Source organism: Schistosoma mansoni, chromosome 3 (assembly GCF_000237925.1).
Source record: "Schistosoma mansoni strain Puerto Rico chromosome 3, complete genome".
NCBI classification, from domain to species: Eukaryota; Metazoa; Platyhelminthes; class Trematoda; order Strigeidida; family Schistosomatidae; genus Schistosoma; species Schistosoma mansoni.
The window spans coordinates 23,212,635-23,235,727 of record NC_031497.1 but is presented as its reverse complement, the minus strand read 5'-3'; the positions used below and the strand labels follow the sequence as shown (position 1 = coordinate 23,235,727).

General features: G+C 36.0%; 1 protein-coding gene across 1 annotated transcript; it reads left to right on the top strand.

The window, feature by feature from the left end:
- Positions 1–11,677: 11,677 nt before the first annotated feature.
- Positions 11,678–15,770, top strand: Smp_136770 (putative bcl7a; the record flags this gene model as incomplete). Its single annotated transcript, XM_018799699.1, has 4 exons — positions 11,678–11,887; positions 12,587–12,876; positions 15,334–15,540; positions 15,757–15,770. Exons 1-4 carry the CDS (start codon positions 11,796–11,798, stop codon positions 15,768–15,770), a joined length of 603 nt encoding a protein of 200 aa, XP_018651462.1. The 5' UTR covers positions 11,678–11,795.
- Positions 15,771–23,093: the final 7,323 nt, after the last annotated feature.

Genomic DNA, 23,093 nt, shown 5'->3' with positions numbered 1-23,093 from the left:
TTAAGAGATAACGAGGTTTTAAAAACGGCCCGTAAGTTTATCGGTGAATGAGTTCAGATTGCGGGTCCTTTAGTCGAGTGTTTGACCGAGACTATGTTTGACGATTTGGACATAATGGTGAGGATTAATACAGTTACTTACAATGGGACTGTAGTGGTAATGGTCCTAACCACATAATCCTCAAAGTTGAACATAAGATAACTGGAAAAATGCATATTCAACAGTTAACACGAAGAGAAGGTCAACAATAAAGAAGGCGAGGTCATTTTTTATAACTTGTCTTCACTGATATTAAATATATTGTTCTATCTTTAGCATGAAAACATGTCCTTTAGAAACTCCAGACATCGTGTTATTAATTGTTGCGATACGATGAGTCAGTGTGGACGATGATGTGAATTCCACGTAAGATCATGCCTATTAGACAGCCACATCCTGACATACCTACAATTTTAGCATTAGGTCTATTATTATTATTATAATGAAAACAGAGTAGACCATAGTTCTACAGGGCCTTACGTTTCCCCTTTATTAGTTCAGTTGATGTATTTTTTCACACTGTTGGCAAACATATCGGAAACACGAGCGGGAGTGACTAAATATAAAACCATGGTATTACCAAGTCACTGAGGTTGTAGTGAAAATTGACCCCAATCACACAATTCTCGAAGCTGAACATGAGAAAACTGGGAAAACGGTCATTCAACATTTGATGCGGAATAAACCCAACAATGAACAAGGCGGGAGGAACTAATTAAATCATTGGGTGACATGGCTCAGCCTTGCAGACGTGGTCATTCTTGTGTAACTTATCTCTTTTATTCATAATAAATATATTGTTCTATCTCCAGAACACATGTGTTCCCCATTATATGGTGGTGATTTTTACGATAGGAAGGGTCAGTGTAGACAACAATATGACTCCCACGTAAGATCCTATAGATTTGGCATTCACGTCATGACAAATCTATAATTTTAGGATTAGGTTTATTACTAGAGCAGTACTAATGACAAAGTAGACCATAATTCTACGTTGGTAAGCCCGATTAAAGAAACCCAGCCCATTGTTAATCCCCGTTTTCACTTTGACTTGCTCGATCGATTTCTACTTATGTTAACCCATTATTCTATTAGTCCTCCGACTAATACTCACGTTTATTATCGTAATGTAATGTTGATAAGTACTCAGACTTGCTAGCTCATTCAATAATAATAGCTGATCATCTATATTAATTATTAGCTGCGATGGTTATTATTATTGACAAATATCTCATTGGTAATAGGTGTTGTGAAGAAACCACTTCGCGTTCCCTCAGAAATGCATTAATACACAAGTTTCAATGATGTTAGTATGACGTTTACTGTATTTTAATAAAAAGGAAAAAATAGAAAATAGTGATAACAGAATAACAATAAATCAGGTTCTGTGTAATATGAATATTCCGCTGATCGGTACTCTCTTACGTTATAACTGAAAACCCTATATCTAACACGTTATACACTCATAGTCTCTTATCCTAGTATTTACCCGACTAATAGGTAATAATAGCCATATACTCAGATATTATATTGTAGTTAGACAAGCTCCTTACTCACCCAGCTTCAAATTACGGCAAGTAACTATAGTAAAAGAGAAACAGCACCAGCATTCAAGGCAACTAAAAGGTCAAAGTCTGTAACCCCTATGACTGACGACTCAGTACCTGACAATGATAAACCTTTATCTTCTGAACCCTACGCGCCTTATCCACAAATATCACTATCACTACCTGATTCTCCATGTAAAAACCCCCTTATCTCTTCGTACAGTATGCCAACGATAGGTCTATTTGACATAAAAGGCACAATGCCCACATGCGTCGAAAAGTTAGCACGGTCTACCAGACAGCATGTTTTACTAAGGCCCAAATCCAAATTTTCAAAAACCGAGGAGTCCAACAGTTTATCTCACACTTATGAAAATATTGGTCAGTATGGTAGTGATATCCATCAGTTACAAAACTCTCTAGCCGAAAGTAACAATCGAGTTAGCCAATTAGCACTCCTCACACACATATGGGGTATTAAAACTGATAAAAAATCTTTAACAACTCACTAACGCTGAGTGTATTTTGGAGTTTTCGGATGAAGAAGTGACGAAAAGAGTGATGTCTTCCCACAATGTAGTTGTATACAATCTTCCAGCATGGATTTCTTAGGCATGTGATACATGCCTAGTAGACTACATGAATGATATGACTCTGAAACGAGACGACGGACTCCTTGTATCAGTCATATTTTTAGACTTTAAGACAGCTTTTGATACGGTCCCACACAAAAGGCTTCTAGTCAAACTACGGTCCTTCGGAATCAATAACACACCCTATTCGTGGTTTGTTTCATTCTTAAAGGGACGTAAACATATGGTAAAATACAACGATTGTTTCTCATTACCTAGACCAGTAACTAGTGGCGTCATCCAGGGAAGTATATTAGGTTCACTCTTGTCTCTTTTGTATATAAACGATAATGTGACATAAAATTTGGGAAACCATATGTATATGCTGATGATCTCAAAATAGTATACATCTATAAGCCTAAGGCTCTGAGTGAAAGTGTATCCTTGGTTCAAAATGACCTCAATAACCTAACCATCTAGAGCGAAAAATGACAATCATCGTTTAATCTCAACAAGTGCAGGATCATGCATTTTGGAAAAAGTCCCTGCGAATTACAATTTTACCAAAATAAAAGTAAAGTCCAGACACTTAAATCAGTACACGATCAGGGAATTAACTACACAGGAAGCCTAAACTTTAAAGAACATGCCTCCTCCATTATTTCTAAAGCTAGACGGCTAATTGGCTTCATACCGAAAAATTTCTTCACAATAGAGATTAGCTTACCCCTTACAAAATATGTGTACGACCTTCCCCTGAATACTGCTCTTTTGTCTTCTCAAATATGGATGCCGCAGATAAAATAAGAGTTGGAGGTGTTCAAAGACGCTTCACACTCCAACTGCTTGTAAGTGACTCCAGCCTCGGTTGTACAGGTAGATATAAGCACTTCTCTTTGGAACCTTTATGGTACCGTAGATTAAGGAACAATCTGATACTTCTCTACAAAGCAATAAGTGGGTTCTCATTTCTAATCTTCTGCCCACCTATGATCCTTGACCCTGCATATAGACTAAGAAACAACGCATATACTCTATTCACCGTAAAACACTAAAAACGAATGTGTTTTAAGTTTTTTACAGTGCACCACAGTTTACTGTGGAACAGGTTGCCAATACCTATCCGTAACTGTGACACTTTTACCAAATTTAAAAGACTAATACCCTTGTTACTAGACTCTGAAGAGCTTCATCAACGATTCTTCGAACTCCCACCCACCAATTAGGCACTTTATTGTAGACCACCTAATATCTAGACGAAACAAGAATATAACGGACCACATTGTTACTAAAATGAATATAACAAAACTACAGAACTCATGCTTTATTCTCCCCCACTATTCATTGATTAATAATTATGGCCTTCTGCTTCTATCCCTCACTTTTAAATTCCAAATCTCTCTAATGGTTAAACATACATCGTTCCTCCTAAGTTTCATGTCTTATTTTTTTTCGCATTACAATTAGACAGATAACTCACTAACCTTATGGATGTTTATCAACTAAGGCCGATTAAAAGAAGCTAAAAATGTCCTAAAATCTTTTAAAATCTTCTACCCTTTCATATCCTCTGGTTTGCTATTAGTCCTTACCATCTCATAACCGCATATAATCTGACTTGTCTCTTACAACCTTTACCATTAGTTATCTTCATAGCAGTACGATATATTAAATGGATATCTGACCCATAATACAAATGCTTTTACCATCTGATTTGCTTGTAACATGGAATTGGCAGAGACAATGTATTCCAACTATAGGCCTAGATTAAAGCAAAATTCATACGACAAACATAAGAGAGCCTAACATCATAAAAGGAGGGAGGGTGGCGTTACTGACCAGCATGCATGATGGCGGGGAGATAATTTAGATCTACTCATGTCTGTAGGGCAGAACATGTTGTTGAATTACAGCTCCATATGTCAAGTGGGATGTCACAAACCAATGGTATTGAGGCTGATTTATTTATGCGAAATACCTTTTTAAATCGTGTTTAAAACGCTGAATTGGTTCCACCTCCTACCGAGTAATCCTATCACAAGCAAACTAAACAATTTGCTTAAAACGAAGCCTGCTCCATACCCTATAAAATCTAAAAACAAAAAAATGGTTCAAATAGCTTCGACAAAGGAGAGAGACAACGACTTGTGTATCAGAATATTGTTTACAGCACTATATTTTATAACTACACAGAATCCCATACTTTCGACTTATTTCTGAACCACCTTCATTTATACAGTTCTCTATCCATTCATACCTTGTTCACACTTATTTTCTTTAACATATTAGAGCGCCTTTGCTTAATAAGTACCACGATAACAGAGAATTAGACTAAGTAGTCATACCTTAATTATTCCTCCATGAACATTGTCTGATCTGCTTATCGTTCTTTCTTTTTCCTACACCCTTTTTTAGTCCCCTTGAGAGACGCCACCGAAAACAGATATGGAACAGGTGATTTCATCCCACACCATTCTTAAGGCCCCAGATATTCCGGAGAGATATAAGGTTGTGGTTTACAGAAGTTCCCAACTTCACATAGATCTATTCGTGACCATTGGTTGTATGTCGCAACGCAACCTTCAGAAAGAGCACCACTTTTGAGATTGACAATATGTTTCTTACTGAAACCATCTAAATTCATATTTTATAGAATGTCAACCCAGCTGAGTAATTTACCACAATGTAAATCGTAATTTTCGTAACAATTTGATCTTGCCTTTAAACTGGCATACCTCATGTAAAAAGCTATTATTTGATAATAAATCATTATTATTTTACACCTTCAAACCATGAACTATCCCCTAATATCTTTCTTTCAGCCGCTGCCTGCCTAAATTTGAGTCTCATTGCCAACCAACCAAGACAACTGTGGTAATTGTGCGAATTAACGATTCCTGGTTTTTTTATTATAATAATCGCTCATTTAAAATCCTGACGTCCAGCTTATTTGAATGGGGTAAGGGACAAGATTCATGTCTACAAAGTCTACTAAAGTTTCTTCAAAATGATTCTCTTCTTCGAACTAACTGACGTAGTGTACATTTTGTACTAATTACTGTTGCATCACCTGTGGGTATTGGTGTGGTTTTGTACAGGGAAAGTAGACCACAAATATGTGTTTCATGCAAGCTTACTGTTGCTGAACAAGGTTATTCACAAACTCTGTGAGAAGCATTAGCTGTGTGTTTGGGCTGTTAAAAAACTTCATAAACATTTATTTGGAAAGAAATTCACTACTGTTACTGATCATGAAGCTTCAGTGTTCATTTACCATCCTGAAAAATCTTTAGCACGTTCCTTAGCCGCTATGGTTTAACGATGAGTGAGTTTGTTCCAATTTTGGTCGTTAATTCTGATACTAAAGAGTACATTCTAGATAATATAGAGTCTATATACAATACACTGTCGCAAAGACACAGGATATACTTGAGGAGAAGAAGTACAATCAATTACAGAAATTTTGATTCCCATTGGAGCTGTGGCGTTTGTGGTGCTTATATAGACTAATTATTGTTTGATGCTTCATTCCTCGTTGATTTCGAATTCCAAATACAGTACGTTCGTTTGTGTTCACGTAGTTCTGTTTGGCCTAGGTTGCACCGTTTCACGAGTTCTTAGTCAATACAGTAATTAGAATACCTCCAATGATCATAAGAACGTTCAGCATAGGTAACCTCTGTCTATCATACTCGATCCAAACTATGGTGACTCCTCAAATAAAGGATAATTTAACCGATCCTGCCACATCTATGTGTATCTAAGAATTCAACTGCTCCTGTGGAGAAAGCTATATTGGGCGCATTACCAAACAACTGAGCCAACGATTTAGTGAACAGCTCCCTTTATGGTTAGGAAAGGGTACCGTTAAGACGATACGCAGCTCTGTACTACCACACTTGATCGATAGCCGTCATATAGTAGACAGAAACAGGTCATTTAGAGTTATTTATCGTATTCCCACTAATTTTCCTTATGGTTTCTATCTCGTCTCTCACACATAGCAGAAGCTATAGGAACTCGAGTTATAAATCCAAGTCTTTACGTTCATAAGAAATTTGTTACACCTTTACCTCTCCTTTGACCTTAATAAATTACTCCATTTATCATTAATTTCCATACTATTTCTTAGTTTATTTTTCTTCACCACCTCCCACATTTTTTCCAAACATACGCCTCATCGTTTAGTTATTTGAACACTTGTTATTGCGTAATCCTTTGGTCACACCTTAAACTTATTCTAGTGATATTAACTTATTATCCAGAGTGATGAGGTTCCGAATTGTTCTCATATTATCCTCTTCATTATCCTTGTCTACTCTTACCCTTCATTCCTAGTCCAATTGAACTTTCATCTTCACATATAAATGTTTTTAACAGACATATATGTGGTTAGCTTGTTCGAAAAGTATTGCGCTAATATATCACATAGTTCTGATAATTTTTATCTTCTTATTATTCTATAAAATATTATTTCAACTATAGTTTCTCAAGTCATCGACCTAAGTCCCATTACGAAACATGCCCACAAGCCTTTATCATCCTCATCACAACTAGCACACCTATCATCACACTATCATTTTGTACATTTTACTTTTATTTTTGTAATCTTTTCCACTGTTGTTACTACATAATAAACGGCCTTGATTGGTTTAATAATTTCGTATACGATTAGAAATATTAATGTGTTGTAGAGTAAAGCTTGGTAAGGATCTAATCGAAAAAATATTGTTTGCGTACATATGTTGTTCCAATTTCGTGATCTGACCTGATTAGGTATTATCTTAGGTGGGATTCATTACTGAGACGTGACATTTGTCTATTAGCGTGGGGAGTATTTTTATTTGACGTCCTGAATTATGATCACATCCCTCCTTGTATCTGGTCATTTCACCGGCTATAAATGAGAACCACTAAATCAGTTTGAGGACTTCAGACAAATTCTTATGAAGAGCGTCTTAGATCCCTAGATCTGTACACATTAAAGTATGGGCGATTCGAAAGTGACTTTTGATTACTGACGAAGTCCCGAAACCTCCTCATCCTTAAAAATACTCACATAACCTAACTACTGACTCAGACTTTGGTAGCGAAACACTGGAACTAGAGGTACAATGCAGTAAAATGACCTGCAGACACATCTGTAGATGGCGTCGAGTCTCGATTGACTGTGATCACCACTACAGTAAGATTACGCGCCCGAAAACGACTTGGTTCCTTCGATAGGTTGTAAACCAGAAGACTGCAGCTAGTCCAGGTAAAGTATATTTATTGGCGATCTCGTGGTATCGAAAGAATACCGAGGCGTGCCAACGAGTACAGGCATAAAGGCAGAGCACAAGAAAGTTCGAACGAAAAAGATGGGCGACCGAACAAAAAGTGCTTTTGATACAGTTAAACAAAGCGAGTACAGGAAAACAATCGCTGGTACGATTGGTTATAATAATAATTGTTTCCATTATACCAATCGCATTCTCGTCGAAAAAAGCATTTCACTACACATCTGCTCTTTACAAATAGCCCAATCCAGCAATTCACTGACAGCCCACGCAATACAAACAACTTCCTAGGGGTCTTTCAAGAGTGAACTTGATACACTCTTATGGATCAAGGACAGTACTTCATAATAACATGCCACCATTTTTCATTTGCTTGTTATATGTTTCCAAGTCTGTACCAGGCAGCATCGGTAATATCCTTACCAGAAGCCCATCACCCCGGATATTTTAAGATTAATAAACGTAGCTAAGTACTGCTTTGAAGCATTCGGTTCACGATCTCTGTTTTAAAAACAATAGGGTTTGAACAATTACTCTTGAAAGTTTACAGATGGTAGATGTTAAGGCGGAAAAGTGAACTTTGCGCTACATAAATTTAGGTCTTATGTGTAGGCAACGACACTGTTGTGTGACAACTCTTTCTTGCTCTACTTTTTTATTTCTTGTTTTTGCACAGCCAAAAGTCGAAATTAAGTGTAGATAAGTTTGAAGGTTTATTTTCAGATTTCAAAACTAAGTGAAAAAGGGTTTTTCCATTTTGCGGTACATGTATAGGTCGAAATGTTGTATGAGAACTGATGAATGAGGATCAAGAACAAAAACTATAAGTTTCTGTTCATAAATGCAATATTTGAGATACAGGGGAGTAAAAACGACCTTTTATACTGTTTAGAACTCTTGAAACGATGATGAACACTGAGGATATGTTGAACATATACGCCGTTTATTTCAGCTTTTGTAGTTTGTATGTAACAGGCAGATCAACAAAATCTTTAAATAATAACCATTGGCATCTAGTCGTTAAACAGACCTTAATCTTAAGTGGCACTGGATTTCATAGAACTAATCAGAAAACGTCCATTACATTTCCTCACGAAATCCATCCTTATATATTTTCGCATTATTTCTGATATCAGTTTGTAATGGAAACAGAAATGTATGGGTTCTTAAAAGTGTATCTGGTCTCTCATAAGGGTTCGCGAAGATAACAGGCATACTTACAGGCGAATTTGTGTCATTGCTTCTCTAATTTGCGGACAGACGAACGTGTAGGTTTGCATATTCAATAAATATCCAAGACGTTCTTAGACTTCATTATGTTGTTTTTTCCACAAACCACTCACGGAGTTTGTATTGTGGTTGGCTAAGAACTGGCTATAAATTCATCATAGTTGATTTATTTCATTGCGATGAGAAGCCCTGTCTACCATACTTTCCCAAATATTGTAGTTAGTTCTATGACCAGTATATTACTTTACCCTTGAAAACAACTGATAATCGTCCTTATGGTCAATGTCTTGTAACATTATAGCATTTGTATTTTCTAGACTTTTCCTTTAGGTCGATAGGCACGCAGTGACAGTTCTAAAGTTCAGTCTTCAGTAATAAGGATAGGAGGTCTAGTGACCTATTTTAATCCTTGCAGTTTGTTACACTGTGGAGGTCCAATCTCGTCTTGAATATATCAACAGAAGGTGCTGATATTACGTGTTCTGGTAGAGAATTCCAGTAATTCACTACTCGGTGCGAGAAACGAAACTCCAGACGTAGACGATTTGATCTCGGTTTTTGGACTTTCTTTGAATGTCCTCTCAAATGATCAGCCCTAGACGGGAGGAAAAGATAGGACATGTTAGTACCAAGGTCATCGTTCAGGATACGATATGCCAATATTAGATCACCCCGTATTCGCCGGTAAGATAACGGAAATAAGTTGAGGTGTCTCAGTCTGTTTTCATAAGATAGGCTAGATAAGCCTTTTACCATTTTTGTCCCGCGGCGTTGGACTCGTTCCAACATATCCGCCTCATATTTGAAACAAGGACTCGCTGCTTGAATCCCATATTCCAAATGTGGCCGTACGAAAGTTGGGTATAATAATCTAAACATTTCCCCATCCAGATACCGGAAAGATCTACGAATAGACCATAATACCCTATAGCCTTTTGCAGCAGCAGCCTTACAGTGACTGGTTGTTTTGAGATCATTACTTAGTATGACTCCTAAATCTTTATAGTTTCTTACTTTGGGCAACACTAGTCCACATATTGTGTAGTGATACGAATCATCGTAGTTATTTAATTGCATAACTACACTTTTATTAGGGTTTACTTCTAGTGACCACCCGTTCATCCATGCCACTAATGAGTTAAGATCTTCCTGTAAAACTATTCTGTCTAACATGCTATATATGGGTCTCCAAATCTTAATGTCATCGGCGAATAGTAGGACGGATGACTTAGCTATAGCTGGTAATTCACTTATATAAAGTAAAAAGAGAAGAGGACCTAAAATTGTGCCTTGGGGGACGCCACTTTTTACTAGTTCCCACGATGAGAGAGCCCCATTTACTCTTACCCTTTGTCTCCTTCCATGAAGAAAGTCACTTATCCAGTCTATGACTGCATAATGAATTCCAAAACTTTCCAGTTTTAATTTAAGACCAGAATGGGAAACCTTATCAAAGGCTTTATTTAGATCTATGAAAATGACATCTACAGGAATATTGCGATCTTTTGCCTCAGCCCAATCTTCTCTTGCAATGAGAAGATTTGTCAAACATGATAGACCTTTTCGAAAACCATGTTGTTCCTTGGACAAAAGATCATGTCTTTCCACGTAGTTTATAACAGCCATCCTAATAATTTTTTCCATTAGTTTTACAACTGCACTAGTTAAGCTGACGGGTCGATAGTTACTAACTAAATCCCTACTCCCAGCCTTATACACCGGACTGATTATTGCGTCTTTCCAGTCTCTGGGCAATCTGGACTGCCGCAGGGACATATCAAACAGTATCGCTAAGGGTTCAGCAATAACATCTGAAAGGGCTTTCATAATCCGAGGATGAATATCATCAGGACCATTAGACTTATCAGGTTTGAGATGCTGAAGTAGCCTTAAAATAGTTTCTTTCCTAATAACTACAGGGTCCATCAACAAGTCGCCACAATCACAATGAATAGGTGATCGTTCCTCATTATTGGTAGAAAAAACTTTACTGAAATATTCCGAAAAAGCTTCCGCTTTTTCGGTATCATTTCTTGCCAAACTTAACGGATTTTCTTGTATCAAAAGTGATGGTATTCCATCACTTCTCTGAGTTCGCCTCTTTATATACGAGAATAACCGTTTTGGACTATGTTTGCAATCCCTAACCAATTGTTTTTCGTATGACCGTCTAGTCCTACTAATTAACGCTTTAGAATTATTTCTAATCTTACAATAACTAGATCTGTACTGTTCTAAGCCAGTTGCTGAGATGGTAAGACAGTTTGACTCTTTTAGGTGGTGTACCTTAAAAGATTGCTAGTGTTAAACAGATCTCATAGATAATCTTACTAACATATAGAATAAGTTAAATAATAATAAATAATATAGATTGTCTTAATATCAATATATTCAGTCCTTGCATAGACGTTATCAAATTTTCCGCAAAACAAACCTACATTATCTTAAAGTCTACTGGGATGGATTTTCAATTGCGAAAAGTTATACGAAATCTACTAAAACCAAGCGTTTATGGGTCGGAACTCTGTATAATCTTAAGTAATATTACTCAACGTCTTTTTTGGTTGTATACTCGCGCAACCAAGCATCATTTACATTTAGTAGGCTTAGTGGCTATATGTATAGGTAGACATTACTTCTAAAGTTAAGCGATAATCTATTAGTGTACTGATTTCTGTGGACTAACCAAAATGGTTGGAGTAGTGGAAATTATATGCTTATGGTTCTAAATGGAAAGGTTCAGACTCATTTACTGTTAATCTAATTGTTCTCAGTATTATCAAATTTTGGTGTTTTCTTGTTTAAGCTCTATACGCCTTTTTAACCACAAACTTCATGGATTATTTTTTGTTTATGTGTCCTGAAAGTGAGATAGGTTAAGTGTTTTCTCAAGTCGTCTTTGGGGAAGATATTTCGACCAATACTTTACCGATTACTTTTCCAAATTATACTTGTGTAAGACTACCAGACAACGATATCGTGTTAATAAGAGTCATTTTTTCCCTTTACAGCTACCCCTAGTTTGTGGTCCGATTTATAGTGCCAAGAACTTGTCCATCAGGAAACGTTTATACGATTATACTTTTAATTTGTCATTGTTCAAATAAAATTACTAGTCAATCGTCTCCATGTTTTCTAGAAGTTTACGTTCTGAAACACGCAGCAGAGCTAAAGAAGATCTAAAAAGAGTTCACAAATCACATGAACAGGTTCGAAGCTGGTAAGATATTTTCCATTCCGTTAATTGTCTTTTTAATCTTAATTTCCGCTGTACCAAAGCCCTAGTAGCATGTTTCAGTCCCTTCGAAAAATTTTATGTGGTTTAATTCGTGGTTACTGACTTGATATAAACCGTTTATAGATTGCAGACATCTTAAATGAAGCGTTTGAAATGATTAAAATCAGTAGTCGTGGATTGCAGTTAGTGTATTCGAACACCAATCACAACGTCGTTGATGCATATGCTGTTAATCTTATAGAATATAAATATTTCATCAGCATTTACTTACTTTTCTTTTGTTCATTCATTTTGTAAGGGATCTACAAATTTGTTGCGTTTGAATGTCACTCAACAGTTAAAGTCTTAATTTTGGAAAATTCCTTCCTTCAGTGATAAAGGAGTTCACTTATCCTCATACCATTTCAAAATGTGTTAGATTGGAACGTATGAAGAGCACCTCAACTATCTTAAATACTATCACATAGCAAGCTCACTAATTGACTCACCTATTTACTGTCCACCTCTATATAACTGATTTACTGATTTCGCCATATACAAACGACACGTTTTAGGTATCGCTCATTAAACAGGTATTAAGTTAATGTCATTTTCTGAAATTGCGAATGATTAACACCTTTACAGTAGTCCCTTTAGTTCACGATATATCTAGATATTTATTTTCAACCAACCTTGCTTTAGGGAAAAGAAATGGGTCGCTGTCAAGGACACTTCAATGCTTGTTTATAAATGGGTACCTTCTCTTATAATTGATATGGGTCACAGCAAAAAAGGAACATTCAATCGTCAGTCAAGTATAAATAATGCATCACTTATCTCTTCTGGTATTCTTTCATCGTATTCATGTCAACAACCTGAACAAGATAATTCTAACGGATCAATAGATACAAATTCAGATAAACCTACAAATTTGAAAAATGAAGACCAAGGTCCAACCGAAACATTACAAGATACAATTCTGTCGGTTACAGGTAAAGACCGTTATCAAATAATTGTATTATTACTGCTATTGGGAATTCTGGTTTTGATAGTGTGTTTAAATTTTAAATGGTTAGAGACGATCAACAGAAGACCACGGGCTTGGGACCTATCAGCACGTTGTATTTACAATTTTGAAGAAAACTGGTGTTTCTCTAGGACTTTATATCCTCTATAATCATCGTTACAGCCATAGACGTTACCATATGAACCATGAATCATCTATAGATCTAACGCGTTTACACCAATTAGTCACTAAGTAGTAACCAATGTTATGTTTCCTAGTCTTTCCTTAGTTCTGTTCCGATCCTATATGCCAACATAAAGTTACTATTTTTCTCCTTTGTTGATGTTTTCACCGTGCTTCATATTGTTGATTTATATTTTGTATGTTATTATATAAATTGTCAAGTAATGGTTTAATGGTTAAGAAACTTGTGTGTATCAGTGGCTATGACATCTAAAGTGTGGTTCATTGTCTCTAGTACACGGATTTGTACGTATGAAAAAAGGTAATTGTATAAATAGTCATTATTATCCAAGGAAAAATCCAACTTTTTAATCGTTCTTGCACTTATAATCACTTAGTTGGTACCATATTTTTATTTTATCTATAAAAGTCCAGTGCTATGTTGTAGAGTTATTTGCTTTAGCAGTCCAGCGATGCTGTCAATCGGTGCTAATTGAATCCCCAGATTCATGCTCTGGTTAATTCTGCCGTCAGCAAACGTTATTACCGAGTGTTTCAAATTTTATTTTTGAAGATACTTTCTTAACAAAAATAAAGTGTTATGACGTACGATACCCGAAAGTTTGATACTGATACTCAACCTTCCTATACACCAACCCGACCGGCTACTCAATTGAAAAGACTGAGAATGAGAAGGAAATTTATTGACTAACCAAACTGTCATGTGTGTATACTCCAATGTCATGTCTCATCCCCAGGAAATGTACCCTGTTTCCTGGCCATTCACGTGCGCTTATGATCTGGATGATTTTTGATTGGCCTAATATAGCACTTTCCCCTCCTGAAAAATTGGTCTGGTTCCTCATATTCAGCTAAAGGCATTGGAGCAGCGCACATGATAAAAGATGATGGAGAATTTTCCATAGCTGAGAATGATATTGGAGGTATTGTATTCCTTGGGCTAGATTAAACTAACCACGTTAGAGAACACAATACCTCCGAATATATGGTATATAATGAACAGAAATGACCTGTTTAACAAACGTGCAGTTGTTAATTAGTTAGCTATCCTATAGTATCTGAAGGAACAAAAAAGAAAATTCGAGTTATGCGACGTAGTTTTCTAGAATTTGTTATTGTAAGTAAATGTCGTATTTAAGTACAATGATCTCAACCCAACAATATTATCAATGCTAATACGAATAAGGAAATATTGTCTATAAATATATACTGAAGAAAGTTCAGCAGTTCTTTTTCTTGTGAAAACTTGGAATTAAACTTTTCAATATAATTATTTTCCCCCTCATTATCCTATAAGATTATTTTGTAACTTAAATAATTTGTAACCTCAGACTTAAGAATGGTTTTAGTCAGTCAGTCAGCTACAACGTAGGACCAGGCACATAAATGCATCGGTCTAAGTTGCCATACCTCGTTAGCATAACAAGATGGACACCGGATTCATAGAAGTAGTTAATTTAGTGGTGGTAGTATATAAAATGTAGGTTGTATATAAGGATATAGTATAAGAAGGAAAAAAGTTACGAAGCAATTTTGATATCAAGGTTTAAGGGAAGATAAAGAGTATATACACCGACGCCATTATGATAAATTCTGAGCCATGTCACCCACAGTCTCCAACCATTGGTTACGATAGTCACGCGGACCCCAACCAGGTAGTCTGCATCTACCAACATGGCTCAGACTAGAAGTTAGTGACTTCAAGCACTGATGCCACATTTTGGTTTGGCCGCCCCTAACTCTCTTCCGACCATTGCCAATACTAGTCAGCATAGCGCGTCGTGGTAATCGGTGTTCAGGCATACGTAACACGTGGCCCGACCATCTCAGTCGATGAAAATTCATGACCTCATCAACTGGTTTATCATCATTCCCTAATACCCTGTGTCTAACCTCACTATTACTTACCCGGTTATCCCAGAAGATGCGAGCAATATTTCTAAGACATCTGTGATCAAATACTAGTAACTTACGGGTATCTTCTACTCTTAATGGTCTTGTTTCACAGCCGTAAAGTAGAACCGAGTGAACTGCTGTGCAGTATACTCATCCCTTAATTGATAGACGGATATCTCGTTTACGCCATTCGTGACGTAAGAAGAATGGTTTCGTTTCGCGACTGTCAGGATACGAAGTTATGGAGTATATTTTTTTGTTAGTTTAACATATACTATCATCGTACAACTTCTTTTTATTGAAATAATGATAAACAGAAATACATTTTCGGTATTATTTACAGATGACACGTGCTCACAAAAAACATCTCATATGGATATAGAAAACACTAACAGTCAAGAAGCTTCACTTGATGAAAGCAATGATATCATGTCTTCTGAACAAAAGTCGAATTCATTAGATAATAGTGTTGACGACACTGTTATTTCAGAACCGATCTCTGTTAAACCTGAGATTGATGAAGATTCAACCATTGTTATCGAAAATGATAGTATTGTTAATAATAATAATAGTAATAATAATGATGATCGGAATGGAGTTTGTTAAGTTATGTACTTCGTATGGATTTTCTGTGTATACGTTTTGATTTACTAGTAACATTTTATTAATATATCTCCAACAATCAATGATCTTCTTTTGTAAATCTCTTAATGAATAAAAATAGATGATAAATTTTTCGGTTGTTCATTTTTCTTTTCTGATCTAGTATGTGTAACTTAATTTGTATAGATTTCGAAAATAGTTGAATGGAAAACAAGTTATAAACTTTTCTATTCATAGGACATACCTAAATAGAATGTATTACATATTTTGGACTGTTGTCAAACAAATATTGTCAATGACTAGTTCAAGTAGAAAAAAGTGAAATGTATTTTTATCAGTCAGTCAGTCACAACACGTAGAACTTCGTACGTACGTACATCAGTTAAAGTTGCCATACCACATTAATACAGAGATACAGTTGTCGATTCAAATCCCAAAGTGGTAGAAGTAGTAAGAGTATAAACAGTAATCCAAAAGATTAGGGTTTGAAGATGTTATTGGAGGAGTATAATCCAATGAAACAAATTTGGAGAGAAAAAAGATAAAGACATGAAGAATTCAGAAGATTAGAATTTTATAGAGCACAAAGAGTGAATGCACCTTCGCCATTGCAAACGATTTTGAGCCATGTCATTCAAGGTCTCTAACCATCGATTGCTATCATCTCGCCAGGTAGTTTACACCTACCAACATGGCTCAGTCCACTTGTCAGTGACTTCATGGATTTGTGCCACGTTTTGGTCTGGCCGCCCCTAGCTTTCTTCCAACCTACTCCTACACCATAAAACATTGCACGTCGGGGCAGTCGGTGGTTGGGCATACGTAACACGTGTCCCAGCCATCTCAACTGATGAAGTTTCACTACTTCATCAATCGATTTGCCATCCTTACCTAGTACCCGTTTCCTAACAACTCTATTACTTACTCGGTGGTCCCAGGATATACGAGCAATGCTTCGAAGACACCTATGATCGAATACTAGTAGCCTACGAATATCATCTATTCTTATCGGCCATGTTTCACATCCATAAAGTAGAACGGAACGAACTGCTGCGCAGTAAACCCGTCCTTTGGTTGCTAGACGGATATCTCGCCTACGCCATAAATGGCGCAAGTTGGCGAAAGCTAGACGAGCCTTCTGTATCCGTAATGAGATTTCGTCACACAGCAGACCACAAGGGCTGGTGAGACTCCCAAGATAAGTGAAGTAGTCAACACGCTCAACTACTTCACTCCCTATCATTAGTTCAGGTGTCGATGCAACCCAATCCTGGAGAATCGCATCCCGAACATGCCTGTATAGTTGCTTATAGTGGTCAGAGGACTCTGCATTTTGTCAGCGTCTTCACCAAATAGAACTATGTCATCGGTGTATTCTAAGTCAACAAGTGAGTCACCCGGTAAAAGTTCAACTCCTTGAGATTTAGATGATGAAAGTGTATTTATATTGGATGAACTGTCTGTTGTACAGTTCATAACAACTTTGTGTAAGCGGATTGAATTCAACTCTCCGCATTATAACATTCCGGTCGTTTGTTAGTATGTTTTATTTTAACCTGTTGGTAGATGAAAAGTTTCCCATTTAAACAATTTGAATTCCAGTTCGTAGATAAAAACCATTAAGGATCACTATCAAGAGCTTTCAAATAAAGTTTATCGAATTTCCTCTGTAGTCCGTTAGGTAACCTGAAGCATTTAGCAGCCTTCCAATTTCTCTGACATCGTTAACTAAAACTGTTCGTGAAGGTAAAAAATAATTGTCTTCTAGGGCTTGGTCTGGAAGAAGTGGAAACTTTCCCTTACCTGGGCGGTATCATCAATAAACAAAGATGATCGGATGTAGACGTAAAGGCAAAGATTGACAAAGCAAGGACAGCATTCCTACAGTTGAAGAACATATGAAACTCAAAACAACTGCCATCCAATATTAAAGTCAGAATCTTCAATACTGACGTCAAGACAGTTCTACTGTACGGAGCTGAAACTTGATGAACTACTGCAACCATCACGAGAAAAGTACAGGTATTTATAAACAATTCTCTAGGCAAGGTACTCCAGATGCGTTGACTGGATACCATCAGCAACAGCCTTTTGTAGGATAGGACAAACGAAATTCCATCTGAAGAGGAAATTAGTAAAAGATGTTGGAAGTGGATAGGACATAAATTACGGAAATCATCAAACTGCATCACAAGACACTTCTATGCTAAATTGCTTGGATAATTTACCGTTCGAAGTTAAGCTACTCATAAGTAGTTCAAGTGTTTCCACATTATTATATAGCGTCATATAAATGTTTATTTTAAATTATTTTCATTGTTTGTAACTGAAGAGGTAGATTTACTAAAATTAACATATAATTTGATGAACATTTGGGCGTCTTGTTTGAATATTAAAATCAAATTAATATATGATCTTTAAATGACTAATTGAGATAAGCTTGCGAACTTAAACTGTTTCCTCTTCTAGTATTGTCTGTTTGAATCTTCCCATTGATGTTTAGGACTGCAACTGGTCAGTCTCTAATTGGCATATGTGCATACTGTGCGTATTGCCTCGATATAGCCTGAATTCACAAGCATTGCAAGCAAAGATGGATAGTGGCTAGCAGTGGAATTCAGTTTGACGCGCGTTTCGTCCTATTTCGGACTCGTCAGCTGGATGTACCTGCATCTCAGAGTTGATGTTCACTCTGAGACTCGAACCCAGTACCTTTCGCTTCAAATGTCATCACATTATCCACTCAGCAACTGAGTCCTGATAACCACTTGCTTGTGCAATAGGGTGATGTTTAAATTCACTTGACATTATTTGTTTGAATCGTCCCATTGATGAAGGTACATCCAGCTAACGAGTCCGAAATAGAACGAAACGCATGTCAAACTGAATTCCACTGCTAGCCACTATCCGTCTTTGTTTCCTCTTCTGATTTACAAAATATAAAAGTGTTCAGAAGACAGAAAGATTAACTTGATACCAATGAGGACTCTAAAGATACAAACATACTAATTTTTTTATAAATAATCTAGAAACCTTTACTAATATTTGGTGATCTTATATGTACATCAATAATACAAAATGTCATGGATATCTACGCTCCACATATTATGATCATTTATTGTTCTTTACAGCAAGTAGTTGGTTATTTTCATTTCCACACAATACAAATGAGTGGTTTTTGAACCAACTCTCTCATGTTTGAGTGTTTTTTTAATCTCATAGAAACAATTATTTGTTTACAAAGACTTAGTAGGGATTAGAATACACTAGATACTTTTTGAGTTTCTTGATGTTGAACTATTATTATTGACAACATTAAGTGATCTTTATAATGGGTGACAGCTAGAATTGTATGTTTTAAGATGTGAAAACACTCAACAAATACTGTATAAATCAGTAATAGTTCTCATTGGGATAAATGACAGACAAAATCTTCAAATAAAAATTGTTTAATGGGATCCAATTATGTGAGGGATACAGGAAACTAGAGTTGGTACATTTTTTCACTGCTTTTATTTAGGTCAAATAATAAAATAATTGTATGAAGCTAATTTGTATTGATCAGAGTGTAGTGTGATCTACTTATATCCATATAAGTAGTATATGGTGATGGTAAAACATAGAATGTATTTTAGCAGATGACCGATAGGGAAAGAAGAGGAACGAAGCGCAATCGGTACAAAAATTCATTAACAATGAGATTAGAGAAGATGAACTAATATATACAGAAGGAACAGTGAAGATTGAAACCATTAACGGTTATTTTACATATACCTATTCATTGTATGGTTATCAGAATTGAATGAGGTAGTCTGTAATTTTGCGATTAAATACATTCCATTGCCCTCCCCGTGTTTTGTTCACTGCAAGAGTAGTTTGAATACTTAGGACAGTAACTCTCAATCTTGACAAACGGTTTAAAACATCTTCAATTTCGTGTTAAAGATAAAAAAGTTCGTTGTTGTGACACAAGCTAGGATAGAATGAATAAAATCTAGCTAAGGGTGGAATCTATGACGCGCACTTCATTCCATCTAGGACTCGTTAACTGGATGCATCTTCATTCCAGAGTTGATGTTCACTCTGAGAAGTGAAACAACCACCATTTACTTCAAATGCCAAGGCGTTATCCATTTAGCTACTGAGTGAAGTCTAATTTAGTGCTGATCAAACTCTCTAGATTTTCGAAGATTCAAACCGTTTGATTTAATTCCAGTTATCATGAAACCCAGTAATTTATGAAATAAGATTTTCGGATAGTTAGATGTGGATAATTGGTTAGATTGATAACTTGCAGAGACTTGTAGGGAATAAGGCAACTACTCACTGATAAATTTGAGGTGAAGATCAAACTATTTTACAAATTTATAAAGTTGAAAATTTCTGCTATAAAATGTAAATTTAATTTCAGGTGAAACAAACTGTTACATAGAAAAAAATATCATCTTGATTTGTCGGCGACAATAAACAGATGTTCTTTCATAGCTTATTTGGAACCCGTGAAATTGGATTGTCAGACAGGAAAGCAGTTGTATGGATGTAGTTCGAGTATTGATAAGTTCACCTACACTGTCTGTCTTGTATCCGTGACATGATAAATGTGAGATTACAGTCGAGGGTAACACTAAATGACTATTGACCAGAATTTAGTTTTGCACACTCTCTCAGTAACCAACAACTCAGCGACCACAGCTCCTAATTATGCAATTCGAATATATGAAACACTAATGCACTAATATAGAGTAAAGTCCTGGTCACATGTCAACAGGATTAAGAAGTTAAAATATAGGCACAATCATGCCACAAGTGAAAGATGACTTAATGATAAATTTGAATATCCTATTCACTGAGTTACGATTTCATTAAAATGAATAGAGTGAAGATAACCATCCTTTTTCTACGTCTAATAACAGTGCACTATCTAGCGTTTTGCCGCCTATTTAGAGAGTCAGTTCTGTATGTAAGAGTGTAATTTTCCTTGAGGACTTCGTTCTAATCATTTAAAGTTTATACATCAGTGAATACGCTACTGTGGCGTATTCTAAATTGCCGAACGAAAAAACAAATAAAGTGTAAGTTAGTTCTGTAAAAATGAAATCCCAGGTAAAAAATTTTGCTCTAATATGTAGTATCCACTCACTTTATGAACGAGAAAATACTAGACGTCTCACATACATTAGACATTAAGAGGTAGATGCGGTAAAAATTAACGGACACGTATTTTATCCCAATGAATACAATAAAATCGTTCAAAATTTAAAGGGATATTGATTTACACCTTAAGGCTTGTCATCTATACTATTGAAATGAATGCCAAAATATTACGATATAGTTGTTCACTGATATTAATTAGTAATAAGGATTATCATTTACATTTTAAGCTTATTACTTATCCAACTCCACCTGTAGCCTCTCCGGAAGCTACTGCCGGTCTCAAACCCGGATAAAGGAGGAAGGTTGGGCATGGGGTTAGCGATCCCATCCCGTAGAAAACTAACTCGCTAAAAAAACGCTAACCAGGAAAAGTAATTCAAAACAAATTACTTAACCAGGAATAACTCTATACTTTATGTTTAAAATATATATTATTGTGACCTATCCTAACCTTTAATATCAAATTAAATGAAATGAAAATTATGATTTATTTTATTTTAATTTAAATAAATTGAAACTATGATTATAATTGAATTCACTTGGTACTATTTGTTTTGAAACTTTCCATTGATGTTTAGGACTGCAATTGATCAGTCTGTTATTGGCCATATGTACATACTGAGTGTATTGCCTCGATATAGGCTTAATTCACAAGTATTATAAGCAAATATGGATAGTTGCTAACAGTGGAATCCACGACGCGAGTTTCGTCCTATTTCGAACTCGTTAGATGGATGTACCTGCATCTCAGAGTTGATATTTACTCTGGAACTCGAACCCAGTACAGTTCACTTCAAACGCCATCGCGTTATCCACTCAGCTACTGAGTCCTGATAACCACTTGCTTGTACGATGGGGTGAAGTTTAAATTCACTTAGTATTGTTTGTTTTGAATCTTCTCATTCAGCTGACGAGTCCTGAATAGGACGAAACTCGCGTCCTGGATTCCTCTACTAGCCACTATCCATCTTTGCTTATGATTATAATTATTTCCACTTTTTTTTTCTTAAATCACAGTATCACAACCCACACACAAATCAAGTGACTTGTATGGAGCATATGTATTCGGTACCCCTTTGTACCAATATTTATATGCTCAAATAATAACAATGTTTAAACAATAAACGTTAAATTTTGAATGAAAATTAAACAAACTTCAATTTTCTAACTTATTCAGTTAAGAAAGAAAAAGTAAATGAGAAGGAGTAAATTGAACAAAATTCATTGAATCTGAATTTGATGGAGTTTTGTTCTCTGAGCTGATTGGTTTGGTCGTGGAGCTTTCATTGCCCTTCTGAACGTCATCATCAGCACAAACGTCGGGTAGAAGTGAAGTGTTTGAATTTCTCCACATGTGGTTCATAGCATGTCCTGTACACCTCTCCTAATGGGAGATACAACCAAAACAAACAAATAAAAAATGACAGATTTAAGGTCAACAAGAACCAATCAACATCGAGATGTACAGGACAACCTGTGAATCACATGTGGAAAAATTCAAATACTTCACTTCTACCCGAAGTTTTTACTGATGGTATCGTTCAAAAGGACAATGAAAGCTCCACGACCAAACCATCCAGTTCAAAGAACAAAACTCCATCAAAATCATTCACCTGAGCTATGATTCTTCTTCATCATTGAATCTGAATGATATCACTTCTACATGTGCTTTTTTAATTGATTTTTGTATCACAAAAGGATTTTGTGGAGATTTTAGTAGGACGAAACAGCCGTCCAGTGCTTCCATGTTTTCCATCATGGTCTAGCTTCAATGGACTCAACTATTGAAATAATTTTTGTTTTGTTTGGAACAAAAAAAGGGCTCTGGCTCGTAACTGGTAGGTCTTGGGTTCGAATCTCGCGAGTGCGGGATCGTGGGTGCGCACTGCTGAGGAGTCCCATAATGGGACGAAACGGCCATCCAGTGCTTCCAGGTTTTCGATGGTGGTCTAGCTTCAATTGACTCATGATTTCAACTTTGGAATATACTGAAATCTCCACAAATCCCCTTCTGAAAAAAATATATAGTTTAATGGGTATACTTGCAAATTCATAATTTCCTTATTAATGAGATTGAATGATTAAGGTCAATCTTAAAGTTGAATACAAACAAAAAAAAACAAAAATAAATTTAACGGGAAACCTTTTGAATAGCTCAAAATTACGGAGGATAAATGTGGATGTATGTGCATATGTGTATATATATATGGGCATGTATGTGTGGTTGTGAAGGAGTTTCACTCTACGACACTTGTATTTAGAACAATATATTGTTTTCGATTAGATCCTCATCAAGCTTTACTCTAACAGACAGTAATATATATATATATATATATATATATATAT